Genomic DNA, 18,640 nt, shown 5'->3' with positions numbered 1-18,640 from the left:
ACACCTGACTGCAAGCTCCTTCGTACTGGCCTTTAAACAGAACTGTTTATGAATGCTTTAGAACCACCAGGAACACACAAAATATACAAAATCCATGCTCATCTTTCCGATTATCACAATGGGTTTGATATTTGGGTATTCTGTTGCAGAGTTTTCATTTTGTGGAGTTAATGCTATGCATTCTTCAGCCTGCAAGCTGTTATGGAGTCTACTGGCAGAGTCTGAATTCACCATTGAAACCATTGTGCGAAACAGGAGAATTTTCCACGGGTGGACCAGGGAATGTCTGATGGGGTGGGCGGATGGGTATTTTCTGAGGTGTTAAACTGCTTCTCCTGGGCTTCTGTGTGCTCTCATTGCATGGTTTCTGAATGCAGTCATGAATGGTGTTTCTCCACTTTGGTTATGGGCCAGATTCTGAAGTATCAGTGGAAATGTTTTCAAGAAGGCTTTGAGCACATCCTTGAATCTACCTGAATCTGCTTTGTTATCCCATCCTGCGACTGAGATTGAAACAGATTGTCTGTTTCGAGTGCATGGAATAATGCATGCATATGATGTGGCATATCCAATAGAGTTTAATTGGAGCTTCAGCCTGTGGATGTAAGTCTACATGTAGATGCTGCCATTGGTTTGTTTTTCCTGACAATCAATTTGTGAGAATTGAAAAGACAGAATGAGCTGCAAGGTTATAAACCAAATCTTTTATTATGGAGTACTATTTCTGCTAAATTGTAAAGGTACCCTTAAGCTGTCTTAGCAGCTTTTGAGGTAAAACAATTGCTTCACTTTATGTCATTTTAAGAAAAGTGCTATTAAGAAAACTTGAACATCTAATTGTGCATCCTTTCTTATTTCTATACAACACAAATTGATATGGTCTCTACCCAAAGTGAAGTTTTGCTTATATGGACAGTACTTTTCTGGTACCCTGGTGACACAACTAAAAACACCTTTTCAGATGAAACTAATTTCACCAGTGGAATTTTAATAGTATTTTTCTATTAATGTATTTTTGGTCACTTACAAACCAATCAGATTTGTAACATTGCATGCTCCATAGTTCCACAGTACAGAACAATTCACGTTCTAATTTGAAATTGAAGCACACGAAGGCTTCCTGTCCTCTTCAAATGTATCACAATGGATCTCCACTGCCATTTCAGCAATTCACATCTATTTGCAATGGGCATGTACAGTGTATCATGTATTCATGGTTTTGCTGAAAGATTCTCCTCAGCAGGAGAAGATGTGGAAAGGCTGCTTAGTGAAGACCAGAACCACCCACTCCATGGTTTATACCTGTACTCTATACTCCCATCTTAATCTCGCAACAAGTGATGTCAAAGCAGACTGTGATCTGCAAGGCCAATTACTTTGGAGATCTGCAGACTCAACAGTGGGCTTGCATGTGGACTACTTTACCTGATAAGGCTGCTGTCCCAATCAGGTATCCAGATCATTTCAAACAGCTCTACTGTATCTTTGAAGCCTAGCTGCTTTCAAAGAGAAATAAATACTATTTTTATTCCAATACAGACTGATTCAGACTGTTCATGTGGACTTTACAGCACTCTCAGTGTCGGCAGGATTTTAGCCACAGGGCTTGTGCAGTATATTGGTCTCCCCCTCAAAACCTAAATGCTGTCAGCGTCGAGGCCATGATTGTACCAGAGGGAGCTTCCTCACATTCAAATGCAGGGTATCTGGAGAGTCACATGACCCTATGTTATTTTAGGCATACATAGCTGTTTGTCATCTTTCTAGGATCACAGCTCTCAGGTGGATGGATTTTTGTGGAATAACGACTGTTTCCTATTTTCTTGTGCCTTGTGTACTTTTCAGCCACCTCAGCCATACCTGGCCAGAATAAGAGACAGATTAGCACTAGAATTTGATAGAAGGAATTGGGAAGGCAAGTAAATTGTTTTAAAAATCAGGAAACTAAACCTCTGTGCTGGAAATCGAAAGTAAACTGAGATTCCTATTGCTTACCACTTCAGTACCCAATCCTATTCCCATGGTGACCTCTCTGTGGGCTCAGACACTGTTATGAGGCCCAGCCTGAGCAACAACACCTCATCTATCTGGGTATGTTGCAGTCTGCAAGATTCAGTATTGAATTTTCCAAGGTTAGATAACTTAATCTTTCTGTTTGTATGAGGACTGGCCGCGGTTTTTGCCTGCCAACATTTTGAATCAGTTTTTTCTTTATTTCTTGTTCAGTGTTCTCATGAATTTACAATTAATATATTACACAAACAAAAAAGCAAAACCTAATTATAGCTGCCCATAAGGTTACCCTGTTTTGACCTATTGAAGAAATTATTTGTTCTACCTCTCCCACACCTAAAATGTTAAATCTCACACAGGTGCTGGGTGTCCTGGAAATAGTTTCTTCCCCTTTATGCAAGTTAATTTGAATTCCAACTGTAAAGATATCCTTCTGTAATAGCATATGGCTCTCCACATGGCTTTAGACCACCTGGACAACACAAACAACTACGTCAGGATGCTGTTTATCGACTATAGCTCAGCATTTAATACCATCATTCCCACAATCCTGGTTGAGAAGTTGCAGAACCTGGGCCTCTGTACCTCCCTCTGAAATTGGATCCTCAACTTCCTAACCGGAAGACACAATCTGTGCAGATTGGTGATCCTCCTTACTAATGATCAACACTGGCACACCTCGGGTGTGTGGTTAGCCCACTGCTGTACTCTCTATATACACATGACTATGTGGCTAGGCGTAGTTCAAATACAATCTAAAAATTTGCTGACAATACAACCATTGTTGGTAGAATCTCAGGTGGTGACGAGTGGGCTTACAGGAGTGACATATGTCATAGGAAGTCATTCCTGCCTGTGGCCATCAAACTTTACAACTCCTCCCTCAGAGTGTCAGACACGCTGAGCCAATAGGCTGGTCCTGGACTTATTTCCACTTGGCATAATTTACTTATTATTATTTAATTATTTATGGTTTTATATTGCTATATTTCTACACTATTCTTAGTTGGTGTGACTGTAATGAAACCCAATTTCCCTTGGGATCAATAAAGTATGTCTGTCTGTCTGTAGTGGAGTACTGCCACAGCAACAACCTGGCACTCAACGTCAGTAAGACGAAAGAGCTGATTGTGGACAAGGGTAAGATGAAGGAACACATACCAATCCTCATAGAAGGATCAGAAGTGGAAAGAGTGAGCAGCTTCAAGTTCCTGGGTGTCAAGATCTCTGACGATCTAATCAGATCCCAACATATCAGTGTAGTTATAAAGAAGGCAAGACAGCAGCTATACTTCATTAGGTGTTTGAAGAGATTTGGCATGTCAACAAATACACTCAAAAACTTCTATAGATGTACAGTGGAGAGCATTCTGACAGGCTGCATCACTATCTGGTATAGAGAGACCACTACACAAGATCAAAAGAAGCTGCAGAAGGTTTTAAATCTAGTCAGCTCCATCTTGGGTACTAGCCTATAAAGTACCCAGGACATCTTCAGGGAGCAGTGTCTCAAAAACACAGCGTCTGTTATTAAGGATCTCCAGCACCGAGGGCATGCCCTTTTCTTACTGTTACCATCCGGTAGGAGGTACAGAAGCCTGAAGGCACACACTCGGTGATTCAGGAACAGCTTCTTCCCCTCTGCCATCCGATTCCTAAGTGGATATTGAATCTTTGGACACTACATCACATTTTTTTAATATACAGTATTTTTGTTTATCATTATTTCATTTTTGTTATTATATATTTTTTCTCTGCTAGATTATGTATTCCATTGAACTGCTGCTGCTAAGTTAACAAACTTCACGTCTCACGCCGGTGATAATAAACCTGATTCTGATTCTATTGTGCTACCTTACTTGAACGACTGTGTTCAGATTTGGTTAGTCTGCCTTTATTCAAGAAGAGTGGTCAGGCTAAATCAGAGATCCTAATGTCATTGGATAGGAAAGTTATTTGAAAAAAAATGTATTTAAGGGATGTGATGAAACTCAGGTGAAGTTGGATAAACTTGGATTGTTTTCTCTGGAGTGAAAAATTTGGTATTAGATGACTTAGCAGAGTTAAAACTGGTTAAATAAATAAATAATAACTATCAAGAACATGAGATGAAAAGTGCTTGAAAGTGAGTCCATTGGACATTTCAATGATGGAGCGGGTGAAGTTATCCTTTTTGGTTCAAGAGCCTGATGGTTGAGTGGTAGTAACTGTTCCTGAATCTGGTGCTGCAAGTCCTGAGGAAGCAGCAAGAAGAGTGTTTGTCTGGATGGTAGGGGTCCTTGGTGAAGGACACTGCTTTCCTGTAGATATGCTCAGTGGTTGTGAGCGCTTTACCTGTGATGGACTGAGCCATATCCACTACTTTTTGTAGGATTTTTTCTTCAAGGGTATTGATGTTTCCTTACCAAGCTGTGATATAGCCAGTCAGTATTCTCTCCACTACTCATCTTTTGAAGTTTATCAGAGTTTTAAATGTCATGATGAATAGCCACAACCTCCTAAGAAAGTAGAGGCATTGCTGTGCACGGCTTAGGACAGATTCTCCGAAATAATAACACCTGGAATTTCAAGTTCCTAAGCCTCCACCTCTGATCCTGTGATGAGGACTGGCTCATGGACCTCTGGTTTCCTTCTGCTGGTCTATAATCAGTTCCTTCATCTTGCCGACATTGTTGAGAGGTTATTTTTGTGACACCACTCAGCCAGGTTTTCAATTTCCCTCCTATATCTTGATCCATCATCACCTTTGATTCAGCCTACAACAGTGTCAGCAAACTTGAATATGACATTGGAGCTGTGCTTAGCCACAGAGTCAGTAAGTGTAACGTGAGTAAAACAGGGGACTAAGCACACAGCCTTGTATTGCAGCTGTGCTGATGGAGGTCATGGAGGAGATGTTGCCAATCTGAACTGACTGGGTCTGCAATTGAGGAAGTCCAGGATTCAATTGTACAAAGAGGTGTTGAGGCCAAGGTCTTGAATAGTTTTGAAGGGATGATGGTATTGAATGCTGAGCTGTGGTCTATAAAGAGCATCCTGATGCATTCACCTTTGCTGTCCAGATGTTCCAGAATGAGAGAAGAGCCAATGAGATGGTATCTGCTGTGAACCTGGTGCTCTTGAGGCAAATTGGAATGGATCTAAGTCACGTCTCAGGCAAGAGTTCATCACAGTAGATGTAAGTGCTACTGGGTGATATTCATTGAGGCAGGTTAACATGCTCCTGGACACTAGTATTTTGAAGCCTGCTTTGAAGCTGCCGAAATGAGAGCTTAAAGACCTCAGCAAACACACCGGCCAGTGGATCAGCACAGGTCTTTAGTATGTATCCAGGTACCCTGTCTTTTCGTGGGTTCACCTTCCTGAAGGCAGCTTACATATCGGCTTCATAAGATCCTTGGTGAATATGGGAGTTTGTGATGGTTCCTCCATGTTTTGACAGTTAAAGTGAGCATAGAAAACATTGAGCTCATCTGGGAGCAATGCCCTGCTATCTCCCATTCAAAGATTCAAGATTTGAAGTACATTTATTATCAAAGTATGTATGCAGTATACAGCTCTGAGATTTGTCTTCCCAAGGACAGCTACGAAACAAAGAACTATGGAACCCGTTCAATGAAATAAAAACATCAACCCCTTCCCGCCCCACATGCAAGAGAACGAATAAAAGTATAGAATATAAAACACAAAATCAAAAAGGCATATTCAGTGCAGCTCAGTGTTCATTATCTACAGGCTGCCTTGGTTCAAAATCCCCCAAAATAGCAACAAAAGTAGCAGCAACCAGAAAAATCCTCACTGGGGCTTGTATACAAATTTGTCATGTTAGCTAACTCTGCTAACAGCCACATGACTCGACAGTGAGAAGGCCACCTTCCATAAGCAATCCACATCAAGGGTCAGCATAATGTGGGGTCAGTCAAACAGCAGTCAGGATGTTCCAATTCAGGAATATAGATTGTAATGAATACTGTGTAAATGCTGTCCCATACACTGTTATCGGTCATCAAGAAATGACAGATAAAATTATAAGGAAAGTATATTTATCAATTCTCAACTTTATCAGTAACAGGAATAGAAAAGAAAGATAAAAGGGCCCATTACAGTTAAACCAGTCCAATGTACACATAAACATTGGAGCTCATTTCTGGAGTAGTCAGGTGTATCACTTTACTCGCACACTGAGCCAGTGGCCAGTTTGAAGGTACCCACCACAGTCCAAATATCCCATGAAAACCATTTTGAGCCAACTGGCTCTCTCAGTATTGGCCTTTCCTCCTTGGAGCCATTCATTTGCACAAAGCACCTCTTAAATCAAGCCAGCTGGTGACACAGTGGCATCAGCACCAGACTTTGGAGTGAAGGCTCTCAAGTTTTAATCCAGCCGGCTCCCTTGCACGCCTACCATCTGGAAGAAAGCCTGCTAAAAAATGCTGTCTCGACGGCATCCGATGGCTCCACTCGGAGTTATAGGCTTTCTTCTTCTTCTTCTTCTTCACCTCTTACGTCAGGGAATCTCCTAATGGCATCCTGTGGCACCTTTGTGCCCAGTTCAGCAGCTCCCACCCAAAAAAAAAAGCCAAGCCAGACTACTGTCCTTCAGGAATCTGCTCTGGGTCAGCACTCTTGAATGCTCCACTGGACAGAAAGTTATGACACGTACCAGGACGACCGTAATTGGCTGTTGTCATATTCCTAAGTTGGGCAACATGCTTCTTTAACCAAAACCAAAATATTTATACTAGCAGGACACACTGCTTTTACAGAAAACTGCTAAAATAAAAAATACCTCACAACATAGCAATAGAATATTACCCAGAGCATTATGTACATGAATTAGAGTCCATGGTCCACATACCACATTGATTAAACCTTGTCCTGGCAATATTATCAAGGGAGAAAGAGAGATCGTTTGAACGAAAGGACTTACCCTTGGGAGCAGCAAGAGGCTGGTAGATGGCACTAAACACTCGCTCACCCTCTGCACCCATCTCAATAATTTCAGTCTTTGTCAGCGAGACGAGGTCATCAATCAACGAGAGATGGTCAGTCATGGACTCACACCCCATCTTCTTGCTTCCATGCCACACACTTTGCTTGCAGCCCTGTGGAATCCTCTCAGAACCAGCAAAGTACCAGATCACCCAATCAACCTGAAAACACACTGTCAGAATGTCGCTTCATTTCATTTTATAAGAGATGATGGTATTCAAGTCCTGTCATAACTGTCAAGCACTCTTCATTGATTCAAGCTTGGTACAGAATGTCCATTTCAGCCGTTAGATGGCTTTCGAAAGATTGTACTTGGACCTCTTGTAGCTGTTTTGGTCACCAGATGTTGCGGGAAAAGTACTCAGACCCGGAGGGAAGTTACTTCAGAAAATCTTTATTAATGCATGATATAATGGGGAGCCCAAGAACTCAAAAATGGAGTCCTGGAACTCTGCTTAACAATAGAGTACACTCTTATTAATACCCCAAGAGTACGTGACAAGAAGCACTTATAGCTGTAAGGAGGAACTTAGGCCGCAATTTTACAGAAGAGCGAAGTAGCACAATATGTCCTTGAATGTTTTTACATTTACTTAAGTGTTAGTTCCCAGAAAAGTATATCAGACTTGCTTAACCACAGACATGTGAGAATTCTCAGAACAAAGAAGCACAGATATGGTTATTTCCCCGTCTTGACTTCAACCCACATTTCAGTCACACAGTTTACATTAGTCACAGATAAATGATTATACCCTTTGAATTCACACTCTTTAAAAAAAATGATTAACCCTTAATGTCCATCACAAGGTCACAGCGTTTTTCTTCCACACCAGAGATAAATGCCTCTGATCTCAATCTCAGCAGGTTTTGGATCTTATGGTTCATCCAGGGCTTCTAATTGAGGAAGACTGAATGATTTTGTGGGGACACACTTTTCAAGAGCTGTTTTAATAGTGTCTGTTACAACTATGGGGTATTCTTTCAGATCTCTGAATGAGTGCTTGAACACAGCCCAGTCTACTGTCTTGAAGCAATCCTGTAGCTGTTCCTCACCCTCCCACAACCACTTGTTTGCTGTCCTAATCTCTGGAGTTTTGCTCTAGCCTCTGCGTGTATGCAGGTAGGCAAATAGGTGAAGGATAGCGAAGTGATCCAGTTTACTGAAATGCGGTCTGGGCATGGAACTGTGGGCATACCTTATCTTAGTATAACAGTGGTGTAGTATGCTACAGTTTATATGCTGATGGTCATTGGAGTGGAACTTCTTCAACAAGCCTGGTTGAAGTCTCCAGCTGTGATTTGAAATGTATCGAGAAGAAGTGTTCCGTGGCATCATGCAGTGTTGCAAATGCTTGATTATATGTAAACTGCAGTCAGGGTTACAGAGGAGAACTCCCCAGGTAAGCAGAACGGATGGCATTTGTTCCAGGTGTGGGGAACATGAGCTCAACAAAATTGCCATGTCAGAGATTCAACAAGAATTTATCATAAAACACACATCTCCTCCTTCTGCCTTTCTGAATCAGCAGTTCAGTCCATTCTATAAATCAAAAAGCCTTTGAGTCTGATTGCTATATCTGGCGTGCCCAGAGAAAACCTGTCTCCATCAGACATAGAATACAGCAGGATTTCATTTCTCTCTGATACAGCAGTCTTCTCTCTGGTCCTCATTTTTTTTTTCTCTCCTGTGACTCCATATTTGCTAACAAGATGCAGACTTAGAGGAGGCCTGACTTGTAGTCCAAGTTCCTTTCCCTCCCCTTGCTCAGGCCATGGCGAAGAACGTTCACTCTCTTAAAGGTGCTGTGCATGAGGTATGAAGATCTTTAAGTTAATTTGAAAGTTCATCAATCAGGACAGGACACTTAGGCTATATTATATTTTTTGTGTGACTGTACATTTACTGTGTGCTATATGTGCCTTGTGCTGTGTATGACTGTTGGTACTGTGGTTTGCACCTTGGCCGCAGAGGAACACTGTTTTGTTTAGCTGTATTTGTGTGATTTCATGTATGGTTGAGTGACAAACTTGATCTTGAAGATTAAGCCAGTGCATTACAGGCCAGTGAGCCTGAGGTCAGTAGTTGGTACAGATAAATGAGTATTTGGATAGACAAGCACCAATTAAGGATAGTCAACATGGCTTTGTGTAGGATCTAAGACTACATATATATAATTCCCTGAAAGTAGCATCATAGGTAAATAGGGTCATAAATAGAACTTTTGGCGCATTGGCCTTTGTAAATCAAAGCATTGAGTATAGAACTTGGGATGTTATGTCAAAGTTGTGTAAGGCCTTGGTGAGGCCAAATATGGAGAACCCATCAACAGGAAAGTTTACAAGGATGTTGCTGGGACCTTGATGACCTGAGTTAAAGGACAAGGTTGAATAAGTTGGGATGTAGGAGAATGAGGGGATGTTTGAGAGAGGTACACAAATTTACGAGGAGTGTAGATGGGTTAAATGCAAGTAGGCTTTTTTCCACTAAGATTGGGTGAGACCAGAACTAGAGCTTAAGGGTGAAAAGTGAAATATTAAAGGGAATTTTAGGGGGAATTTCTTCACTCAGAGGGTTTTGCAAATGTTAAATGAGCTGTTTGTGGAAGTGGTGGATGCAGGTTCAATTGCAATGTTGAAGAGAAGAATACGTGGATGGGAAGTGCATTGGGGGTTGGGGAGGCTATGGTCCAGGTGTGGATCCATGGGACAAGGAGGAATAACAGTTTGGCAAGGACTAAATTGGCTGAGGAGCCTATTTCTATGCTGTGGTGCTCTATGACTCTAATGGAAGTCTTCATACTCCTATCATTTCGCATTTCCCCCTCCCCCCTCTACTTTCAAATCTTACTACCTTCCCTTTCAGTTAGTCCTGACGAAGGGTCTCGGCCCGAAACTTCTCCCTATAGATGCTGCCTAGCCTGCTGTGTTCTACCAGCATTTTGTGTGTGTTGTTTGAATTTCCGGCATCTGCAGATTTCCTCGTGTTTGCTCTTAATATTACAGTTTTGGTTTACATGTTAAAAGTATGGTTAAAATACAAGGAAGTGTTTTCAACTTCATGCTGAAAATTGCTTTCATATAATAAAGAATGTGGGGTTGTGCACTTCAGAAATGTTGCCCTTCATGAAAGTGTACCTTAGATGTTGAAAGCTGGGCAGACTTGTGTTAAGATTTGGGTTTTTTTTTACAGTGAATTGCAATCAAGTCCACTATTTTGATCAGATGATTTACATATCTTAATCACTTCCAGGGATTTTCTGATCTGCATTTGTTTTAACCTTGAAAGAGTAGTAATGTGGCTTAATTTCATATCACTTTTATTGGAGTTAATTAATTTGCCAATTGTATTTCTGCATTCTTCTAGCATTGATGATGGTCTTCAGGTGAAGATTGCAGACAACGCTCTATCGAGGGATCTCTTCCCTATGGACTACCATTGCTTAGGAGACAATGAAAATAGACCTGTTCGTTGGATGGCACTGGAAAGTCTTGTCAACAGTGAATTTTCAAGCGCAAGTGATGTAGTAAGCAACTGATCTAAAGCATGTTGAAGTGTAACAGTAGGAATAATTTAATGGTTTAATATCATCGCATATACAATAACAGAGAGATATTTAATCATTTTCATAGAGTCATAGAAACGTGGAGCATTACAGCACTGAAATAAGCCCTTTGGTCCATCTAGTCTGTGCCAAATTAATATTCTCCCAAGTCCCATTGACAAGCACCTGAACCATTGCCCTCCATATGTTTCCCATCCATGTACTTACCCAAAGTTATCTTAAATGTTGATTTTGAACCTGCATCTCCCTTTCCCAAACCTACAATGAAGGCACAGCTGATTTCTAGATTGTTACCACTCTCTGCGTGGAGAAATTCCCTCGTTTTCCCTTTCAGCCTAAACCAATGACCTCTTGTTCTAGTCTTACCCAACCTCAGTGAATGAAGTCTGCCAGCATTCAACTACTTATAACCCTCATAATTTTGTATATTTCTATCAAATCTCCACTCATTCTTTTATGCTCCAGGGAATAAAGTTCTAAGCCAGTGGTTCCCAAACTTTTTAGGGTTAGCACTCCCTTGGCTCCCAGACCACATCCCCTCTCTTTTCTGCCATTACATAAAAACTTTGAAAAATTTTGAAACTTGATGCACACTAGAAAAAATAGGAACTGCAAATTTAAACAGTGACAAATAATTGAAAAAATATTCAAATCTATTTAAAGCTACAAATAAAATTATTTCTTTATATAATTACAGTAAAAACAATTGTTATCAACAATTTTAATAGTCCAACTATTCACTACTTCATTGCTTTTTCACCTTTCAATGAGATGGATGAGCTTGGTGTAGTGACATCAGGTTCTCAGCATCAGGCTAAATGGCACTCAGAAGCAGTCTCAGATCCCCGCCTTCAGTAATTTGCAGTCTGTTTCATTGCTTTGAAAGAAATTGGGTGTCTACACTGAAACCGCACTCCATGTTTATTGTTAGAAAAGCAATAAAGAACATCTTGACCATTTTCCACAATGCAGGATAGTATCCAGGGATATCTTGCTGCAAACAAAAGTCTTGATATGATTCTTTGAACCTCTGCTTCAGCTTAAAGTCATTCGTAGTGAGATCAGTTATTTCTCCACCCTTCCTATTAATCCTTCATTACAAGAGTTCAGGTATGGATTTATTACACAACCTGGAATTTGGATCGAGAGAAGATCCTGAAATCTCTCTGACATGTCTCCATATAGCTCACCCAGGTGGGCACAGTATAGTTAATGATCATCATCATACAGTATATTCTTTCTTTCTCTTCAAACTCAGAGTGTCTCAGAAATTAGAAAACATTGCAACAGCCAGTGTTGCATTTGAATAGTGTTAACTTGGACAGAAATGTGGAGCTGACTGATTTGACTTTGATAAGATTCACATCATTTCCTTACAAGTAAAGATTAATTTCTTTAAATTTTGCAAATAATTCTGACAAGTAAGCAATGTCAGGTCCTCTTGACTTGAGTACTGAATAAAACATTCGAGTCTTCAAAAAATTTAATCAGTTTCAAAAAACAGATAATACTATCTGTTAACTGAAAGGCTAACTTTGAGGAGTTGCGAAAGGATTTAGAAAGAGTGGATTGGGACAATTTGTTTTATGGGAAATTTGCTTTAAGAGAAATGGAGGTCTTTTAAAGGTGAAAATTTGAGGGTACAGAGTCTTTATGTTCCTATTAGGTTGAAAGGAAAGGTTAAAAGTTTGAGAGAGCCATGGTTTTCAAAGGATATTGGAAACTTGGTTAGGAAAAAGAGAGATATTTACAATAAACATAGGCAGCATGGAGTAAATGAGGTGCTCAAGGAATATAAACAATGTAAGAAAAATCTTAAAGTAATTAGAAAAGCTAAAAGAAGATACTTGCTTTGGCAAGTAAGGTGAAAATAAATCCGAAGGGTTTCTACAGTTATATTAATAGCAAAAGGATAGTGAGGGATAAAATTGGTCCCATAGAGAATCAGAGTGGACAGCTATGTGTGGAGCCAAAAGAGATGGGGGAGATTTTGAACAATTTCTTTTCTTCGGTATTCACTAAGGGGAAGGATATTGAATTGTTTATGGTAAGGGAAACAAGTAAAGTTATGGAAACTATGACGATTAAAGAGGAGGAAGTACTGGCGCTTTTAAGGAATATAAAAGTGGATATATCTCCAGGTCCTGACAGGATATTCCCTAGGACCTTGGGGGAAGTTAGTGTGGAAATAGCAGGGGCTCTGACAGAAATATTTCAAATGTCATTAGAAATGGGGATGGTGCAGGAGGATTGGCGTATTGCTCATGTGGTTCCATTGTTTAAAAAGAGTTCTAAGAGTAAACCTAGCAATTATTGGCCTGTCAGTTTGACGTCAGTAAATTAATGGAAAGTATTCTTGGAGATGGTGTATATATAATTATCTGGATAGACAGGATCTGATTAGGAATAGTCAGCATGGATTTGTGCATGGAAGGTCATGTTTGACAAATCTTACTGAATTTTTTGAAGAGGTTACAAGGAAAGTTGACGAGGGTAAGGCAGTGGATGGACTTCAGTAAGGCCTTTGATAAGGTTCCACATGGAAGGTTAGTTAGGAAGGTTCAATCGTTAGGTATTAATATTGAAGTAGTGAAATGGATTCAACAGTGACTGGCTGGGGGTTGGAGGCCGGTGACTAGTGGTGTGCCTCAGGGATCTGTACTGGGTCTAATGTTGTTAGTCATATACATTAATGATCTGGATGATGGGGTGGTAAATATGATTAGTAAGTCTGCAGATGATACTAAGGTAGGTGGTGGTGTGGATAATGAAGTAGGTTTTCAAAGCTTGCAGAGAGATTTAGGCCAGTTAGAAGAGTGGGCTGAAAGATGGCAGATGAAGTTTAAAGCTAGTGTGAGGTGCTACATTTTGGTAGGAATAATCCAAATAGGACATACATGGTAAATGGTAGGGCATTGAAGAATGCAGTAGAACAGAGTGATCTAGGAATAATAGTGCATAGTTCCCTGAAGGTGGAATCTCATGTGGGTAGGGTGGTGAAGAAAGCTTTTGGTCTGCTGGCCTTTCTAAATCAGAGCATTGAGTATAGGAGTTGGGATGTAATGTTAAAATTGTACAAGGCATTGGTAAGGCTGAATTTGTAGTATTGTGTACAGTTCTGGTCACGGAATTATAGGAAAGATGTCAACAAAATAGAGAGAGTACAGAGAGAATTTACTAGAATGTTGCCTGGGTTTCAGCACCTAAGTTACAGGGGAAGGTTGAACAAGTTAGGTCTTTATTCTTTGGAGCATAGAAGGTTAAGGGGGGAATTGATTATGATTATGAGGGGGATAGATAAGAGTTGACGTGGATAGGCTTTTCACATTGAGAGTAGGGGAGATTCAAACAGGACATGAGTTGAGAGTTAGGGGGCAAAAGTTTAAGGGTAACACGAGGGGGTATTTCTTTACTCAGAGTGGTAGCTGTGTGGAACGAGCTTCCAGTACAAGTGGTGGAGGTGGGTTCGGTATTGTCATTAAAAGTAAAATTGGATAGGTATATGGACAGGAAAGGAATGGAAGGTTATGGGCTGAGTGCGGGTCAGTGGGACTAGGCATTCGGCATGGATTAGAAGGGCCGAGATGGCCTGTTTCCGTGCTGTAATTGTTATATGGTTATCTCAGGCAGTTTCTTTTCAGGGTCATTTTCTATGTGTGTGGAACAGCAAGCATTCAAGCTGTCCAACATTTTCAGTACATAGCTCTCAATGGCTGGAAATTGAGAGCATGTGACTTGATTTTTTTTACCACTGTAATAATAGTATTTAATGATTTGAGTAACCAATCACTTAGGTTTTTTGCAACAAGCTGTTGTCTGTATTACACAGTAATATGGAAGTAATAACCCCATTGGTAATATCTTCCCCAGTTTAAGATTTCTGGCAGAACTAGCAGGTTTGTATCCAGGATCTCTCTATTTAGCAGCATTCATCTTCCATTCAGACTTGACTGGATTTCCAGTACCTGGTACACCACATCTACTGCATCTCCTTTGTCTACCCTGCTTGTAATTTCCTCAAAAAATTTTAGTAGCTTAGTCAGGCAGGACTTTCCTTTCAGGAAACCATGCTGGCTTTGGCCTATCTTGTTATGTGCCACCAGGTGCCCTGTAATCTCATTCCTAATAATTGATTCCACCAACTTCTGATATCAGGCTAACAGGTCTATAGTTTCTTTTCTGCTGCCTCCCACTCTTGTTAGATAGCAGAGTAACATTTGCAATTTTCCAGTCGCCCAGTAGAAAGCCAGGATCTATTAATTCTTGAAAATTCATTTTTAATCTGTCTGCAGTCTTTCCAGCTATTTCCTTCAGAACCCAAGTGTGCATTCTATCAGGTGCAGGAGATTTATCCACCCCCGGATCATTAAGCTTCCTGAGTACTTTCTCAGTCGTAATTTTCACTGCACGTACTTCACTTCCCTTACACTCTTGAATGTCTGGTATACTGCAGATGTCTTTCACTGTGAAGACTGATGCAAAATACGCATTCAGTTCCTCTGCCATCTCTGCAATTCTCATTACAATATCTCTAGCGTTATTTTCTTTTGGTCCTATATCTAGCCTCAACTTTCTTTTACCCTTTATATACTTAAAAAGGCTTTTAGTATCTTCCATGATATTAGTCGCCAGCTTCCTTTCATAATTCTTCTTTTCCTTCCTAGTGACCTTGTTTGTTTCCTTCTGCAAGTTTCTAAAAGCTTCCCAATCCTCTGTCTTCCCACAAGCTTTGACTTCCTTGTACTCTTTTGCTTTTACTATGGCTCTGACTTCATTGGTGGTGTCCTTTTATCATTCAAAAATTTCTTATTTGGAATATATCTGCCTTGCACTTCCCTCATTTTTCACAAAAGCTTCAGCCATTACTGCTGTGCTGTTCTTCATGCTAGTGTCTGTTTACAGTCATCTTTGGCCAATTCCCCTCTCATGTCATTGTAATTTCCTTTATTCCACTGAAATACTGACACATTGAAATTTCGCTGCTTCTTCTCAAGTTTCAAATTTCATTAGTGTCTTATAAAGCCCCAATATTACATCCTTGATTTTACATTCAAGTCCTCTCGGAGGGAATGCTTTCTTTCTTTTTCAATCTTTTTATTAAATTTCATATATAAAGAAAAACATAACATAATATTAAATAGGTTATGAATGCACTAGACTTGAAGTTAAATTAGTAATAAGATAACAAAATCTTATTAAATAACAGCCAAAAAAAACTTACAATAAACAATCAAACCTATATTGATTGAACATGAAAAAGAATAAGAATAGTCACCAAAAGAAAAAAAATGTAAAAATGCACGAAAAAATGTATATTAAAAAAAAATAAACCTAAACTAACATGGGCAATAATACAAGTTTATATGAGTATGATAGTGTCAAAAACTCCGGAACTCCATACCAGAACAAGAATAAAAAGAGAAAAGGTCTGGAAGAGGCCAAATTAATTCATATGAAAGTGTCAAGTTTCTTCAAATTTAATTGATGAATCGAAAATAGTACTTCTAATTTTTTCTAAACTCAGACGAGAGATAGTTTGAGAGAACCACTGAAACGTGGTAGGAGGATTTACTCCTTTCCAATTTTGTAATATAGACCTTCTGGCCATTAATGTTACAAAGGCGATCATTCGTCTAATTGAAGGGGAAAGTCGACTACCATCCTCATTTGGTATACCAAAAATTGCAGTAATAAAATGAGGTTGTAAATCAATATTCCAAATTGAGGAAATGGTAGCAAATATGTCCTTCCAATAGTTATGTAAAGTGGGACATGACCAAAACATGTGGGTCAATGAGGCCACATCTGAATGACATCTGTCACATTGAGGGTTAATAGGAGAGTAGAATCGAGCAAGCTTATCTTTAGACATATGAGCTCTATGTACGACCTTAAATTGTATTAAAGCATGTTTAGTACATATAGAAGAAGAATTAACCATTTGTAAAATGTTTTCCCATTTTTCTGTTGATATATTATATTGAAGTTCTTTTTCCCACTCTTGTTTACCTGATATTTCTGGTTGTATCTTCATAATCCTGTTATAAATAAGAGCCACTAATCCTTTCTGACAAGGATTCAAGGTAAAAATCATATCTGAAAAGTCTATCAAAGTTGAATTGGGAAAGGATGGTAAAACTTTATATAAAAAGTTTCTAATTTGTAAATATCTAAAAAAATTAGATTTAGGTAATTTAAATTTGTTGGAAAGTTGGTCAAAAGACATCAAACTACCTTCAGAAAAGAGATCACGAAAACATATTATACCTTTCCTTTTCCATATGCTAAAAGCTTGATCTGTAAAGAAGGTTTAAAAAAGAAGTTAAGTAAGATAGGGCTATCAAGAACAAAGTTTTTCAGAGTAAAAAACTTACGAAATTGAAACCAAATTCGTAATGTGTGTTTGACAATAGGATTGGATACCTGTTTATTGAGTTTAACTAAATCAACAGGAAGAGAAGAACCAAGAACGGAGAATAAAGAATATCCTTGTGCATCATTACATTCTAAATTTACCCACTGTGGGCACAATGGTGAATCCAAATCCAATATATTAAGTTTCGAATATTATTCGCCCAATAGTAAAATCTAAAGTTAGGTAAAGCTAAACCACCATCTTTTTTAGGTTTCTGTAACTGTCTTTTACTTAACCTGGGGTTTTTATTTTGCCACACAAATGAGGAAATTTTTGAATCAATGTTATCGAAGAAAAATTTAGGAATAAAAATTGGTAAGGCTTGAAATAAATATAAAAATTTCGGTAAAATCATCATTTTAATAGCATTAATCCGACCAACTAATGATAAGGCTAAAGGAGACCATCTAGTAGTAAGTTGTTGAATTTGATGAAGCATGGGTAAAAAATTCAATCTGAATAAATCTTTATATTTCTTAGTAATTTTTATACCTAAATAAATAAAGTTATCAGTAACAACTTTAAATGGTGTCCTGTCATTCAATAAAGTTTGCGCATTTAAAGGGAATATTTCACTCTTATCCAAATTTAGTTTATAACCAGAAAAACTACCAAATTGAACCAACAAGGATAGAATAGCGGGAATAGACCTATCAGGATCAGAAATATATAACAACAAGTCATCAGCATAAAGTGATAACTTGTATAACTTCTCATTACGAGTAATACCAAAAATATTAGGAGATTCACGAATAGCAATAGCTAAAGGTTCTAATGCGATATTAAATAATAAAGGACTTAAGGGACAACCTTGTCTCATACCACGAGATAATTGAAAAAAAAGAGGATCTATAATTATTTGTAAGAACAGAAGCAACAGGTTTATAATATATTAATTTAATCCATGATATAAAATTAGAACTAAAATTAAAATTTTTCAAGGCATTAAATAAGTATGTCCATTCAACTCTATCGAAAGCTTTTCCAGCATCTAATGAAATAACACGTTCTGAGGTTGTGGGTGAAGAAGTATAAATTATATTAATCAATTTTCTAACATTAAAAAAGGAATACCGAATCCTAATAAAACCAGTTTGGTCTTTTGAAATAATCTGTGATAATATTTTTTTCTAACCTAATAGCTAAAATTTTTGTAAGAATCTTAGAGTGTACGTTTAATAGCGATATAGGGCAATAAGATGCACATAAAGTAGGATCCTTATCTTTTTTAAGAATTAGAGAGATAGTAGCTTCATAAAAAGACTGGGGTAATCTCTTCTTAGTAAATGCATCATTAAAGATTTCACATAACCAAGGGGAAAGCAAAGAAGAAAAAGTTTTAAAAAATTCTATAATATAACCATCAGGACCAGGAGCTTTCCCTGAATTCATTGATGAGATAGCCTCTCCTACTTCGGCCATAGAAATAGGAGCATCAAACACACTTTGATCTTCATCTGTCAGTTTGGGAATATTCAAATTGTTAAAAAAATTATCCATCATGGACAGATCGCCATCAAATTCTGATTGATATAAAGATTTATAAAAATCTTGGAAAGTATTATTAATTTCTTTATGATCAGTAGTCAGATTACCGTCTTGTTTACGAATTTTAATAATTTGTCGCCTAGTCGAAATAGCTTTTAATTGGTTAGCT

At 38.6% G+C, this 18,640-nt stretch overlaps 1 protein-coding gene across 2 annotated transcripts in view; it reads left to right on the top strand.

Moving 5' to 3' along the window:
* The window catches only part of ryk (receptor like tyrosine kinase), a 294,692-nt gene that overhangs the window by 246,468 nt on the left and 29,584 nt on the right, over positions 1-18,640 (top strand). For both annotated transcript variants that reach the window (XM_059951330.1, XM_059951322.1), the window contains one exon: positions 10,370-10,529. In XM_059951330.1, the coding sequence (XP_059807313.1) occupies positions 10,370-10,529 (160 nt within the window). The remainder of the gene's footprint in view (positions 1-10,369; positions 10,530-18,640) is intronic.

Source organism: Hypanus sabinus, chromosome 2 (genome assembly GCF_030144855.1).
Source record: "Hypanus sabinus isolate sHypSab1 chromosome 2, sHypSab1.hap1, whole genome shotgun sequence".
Taxonomy (NCBI): Eukaryota; Metazoa; Chordata; class Chondrichthyes; order Myliobatiformes; family Dasyatidae; genus Hypanus; species Hypanus sabinus.
This window is presented reverse-complemented; position numbering and strand designations above follow the sequence as displayed.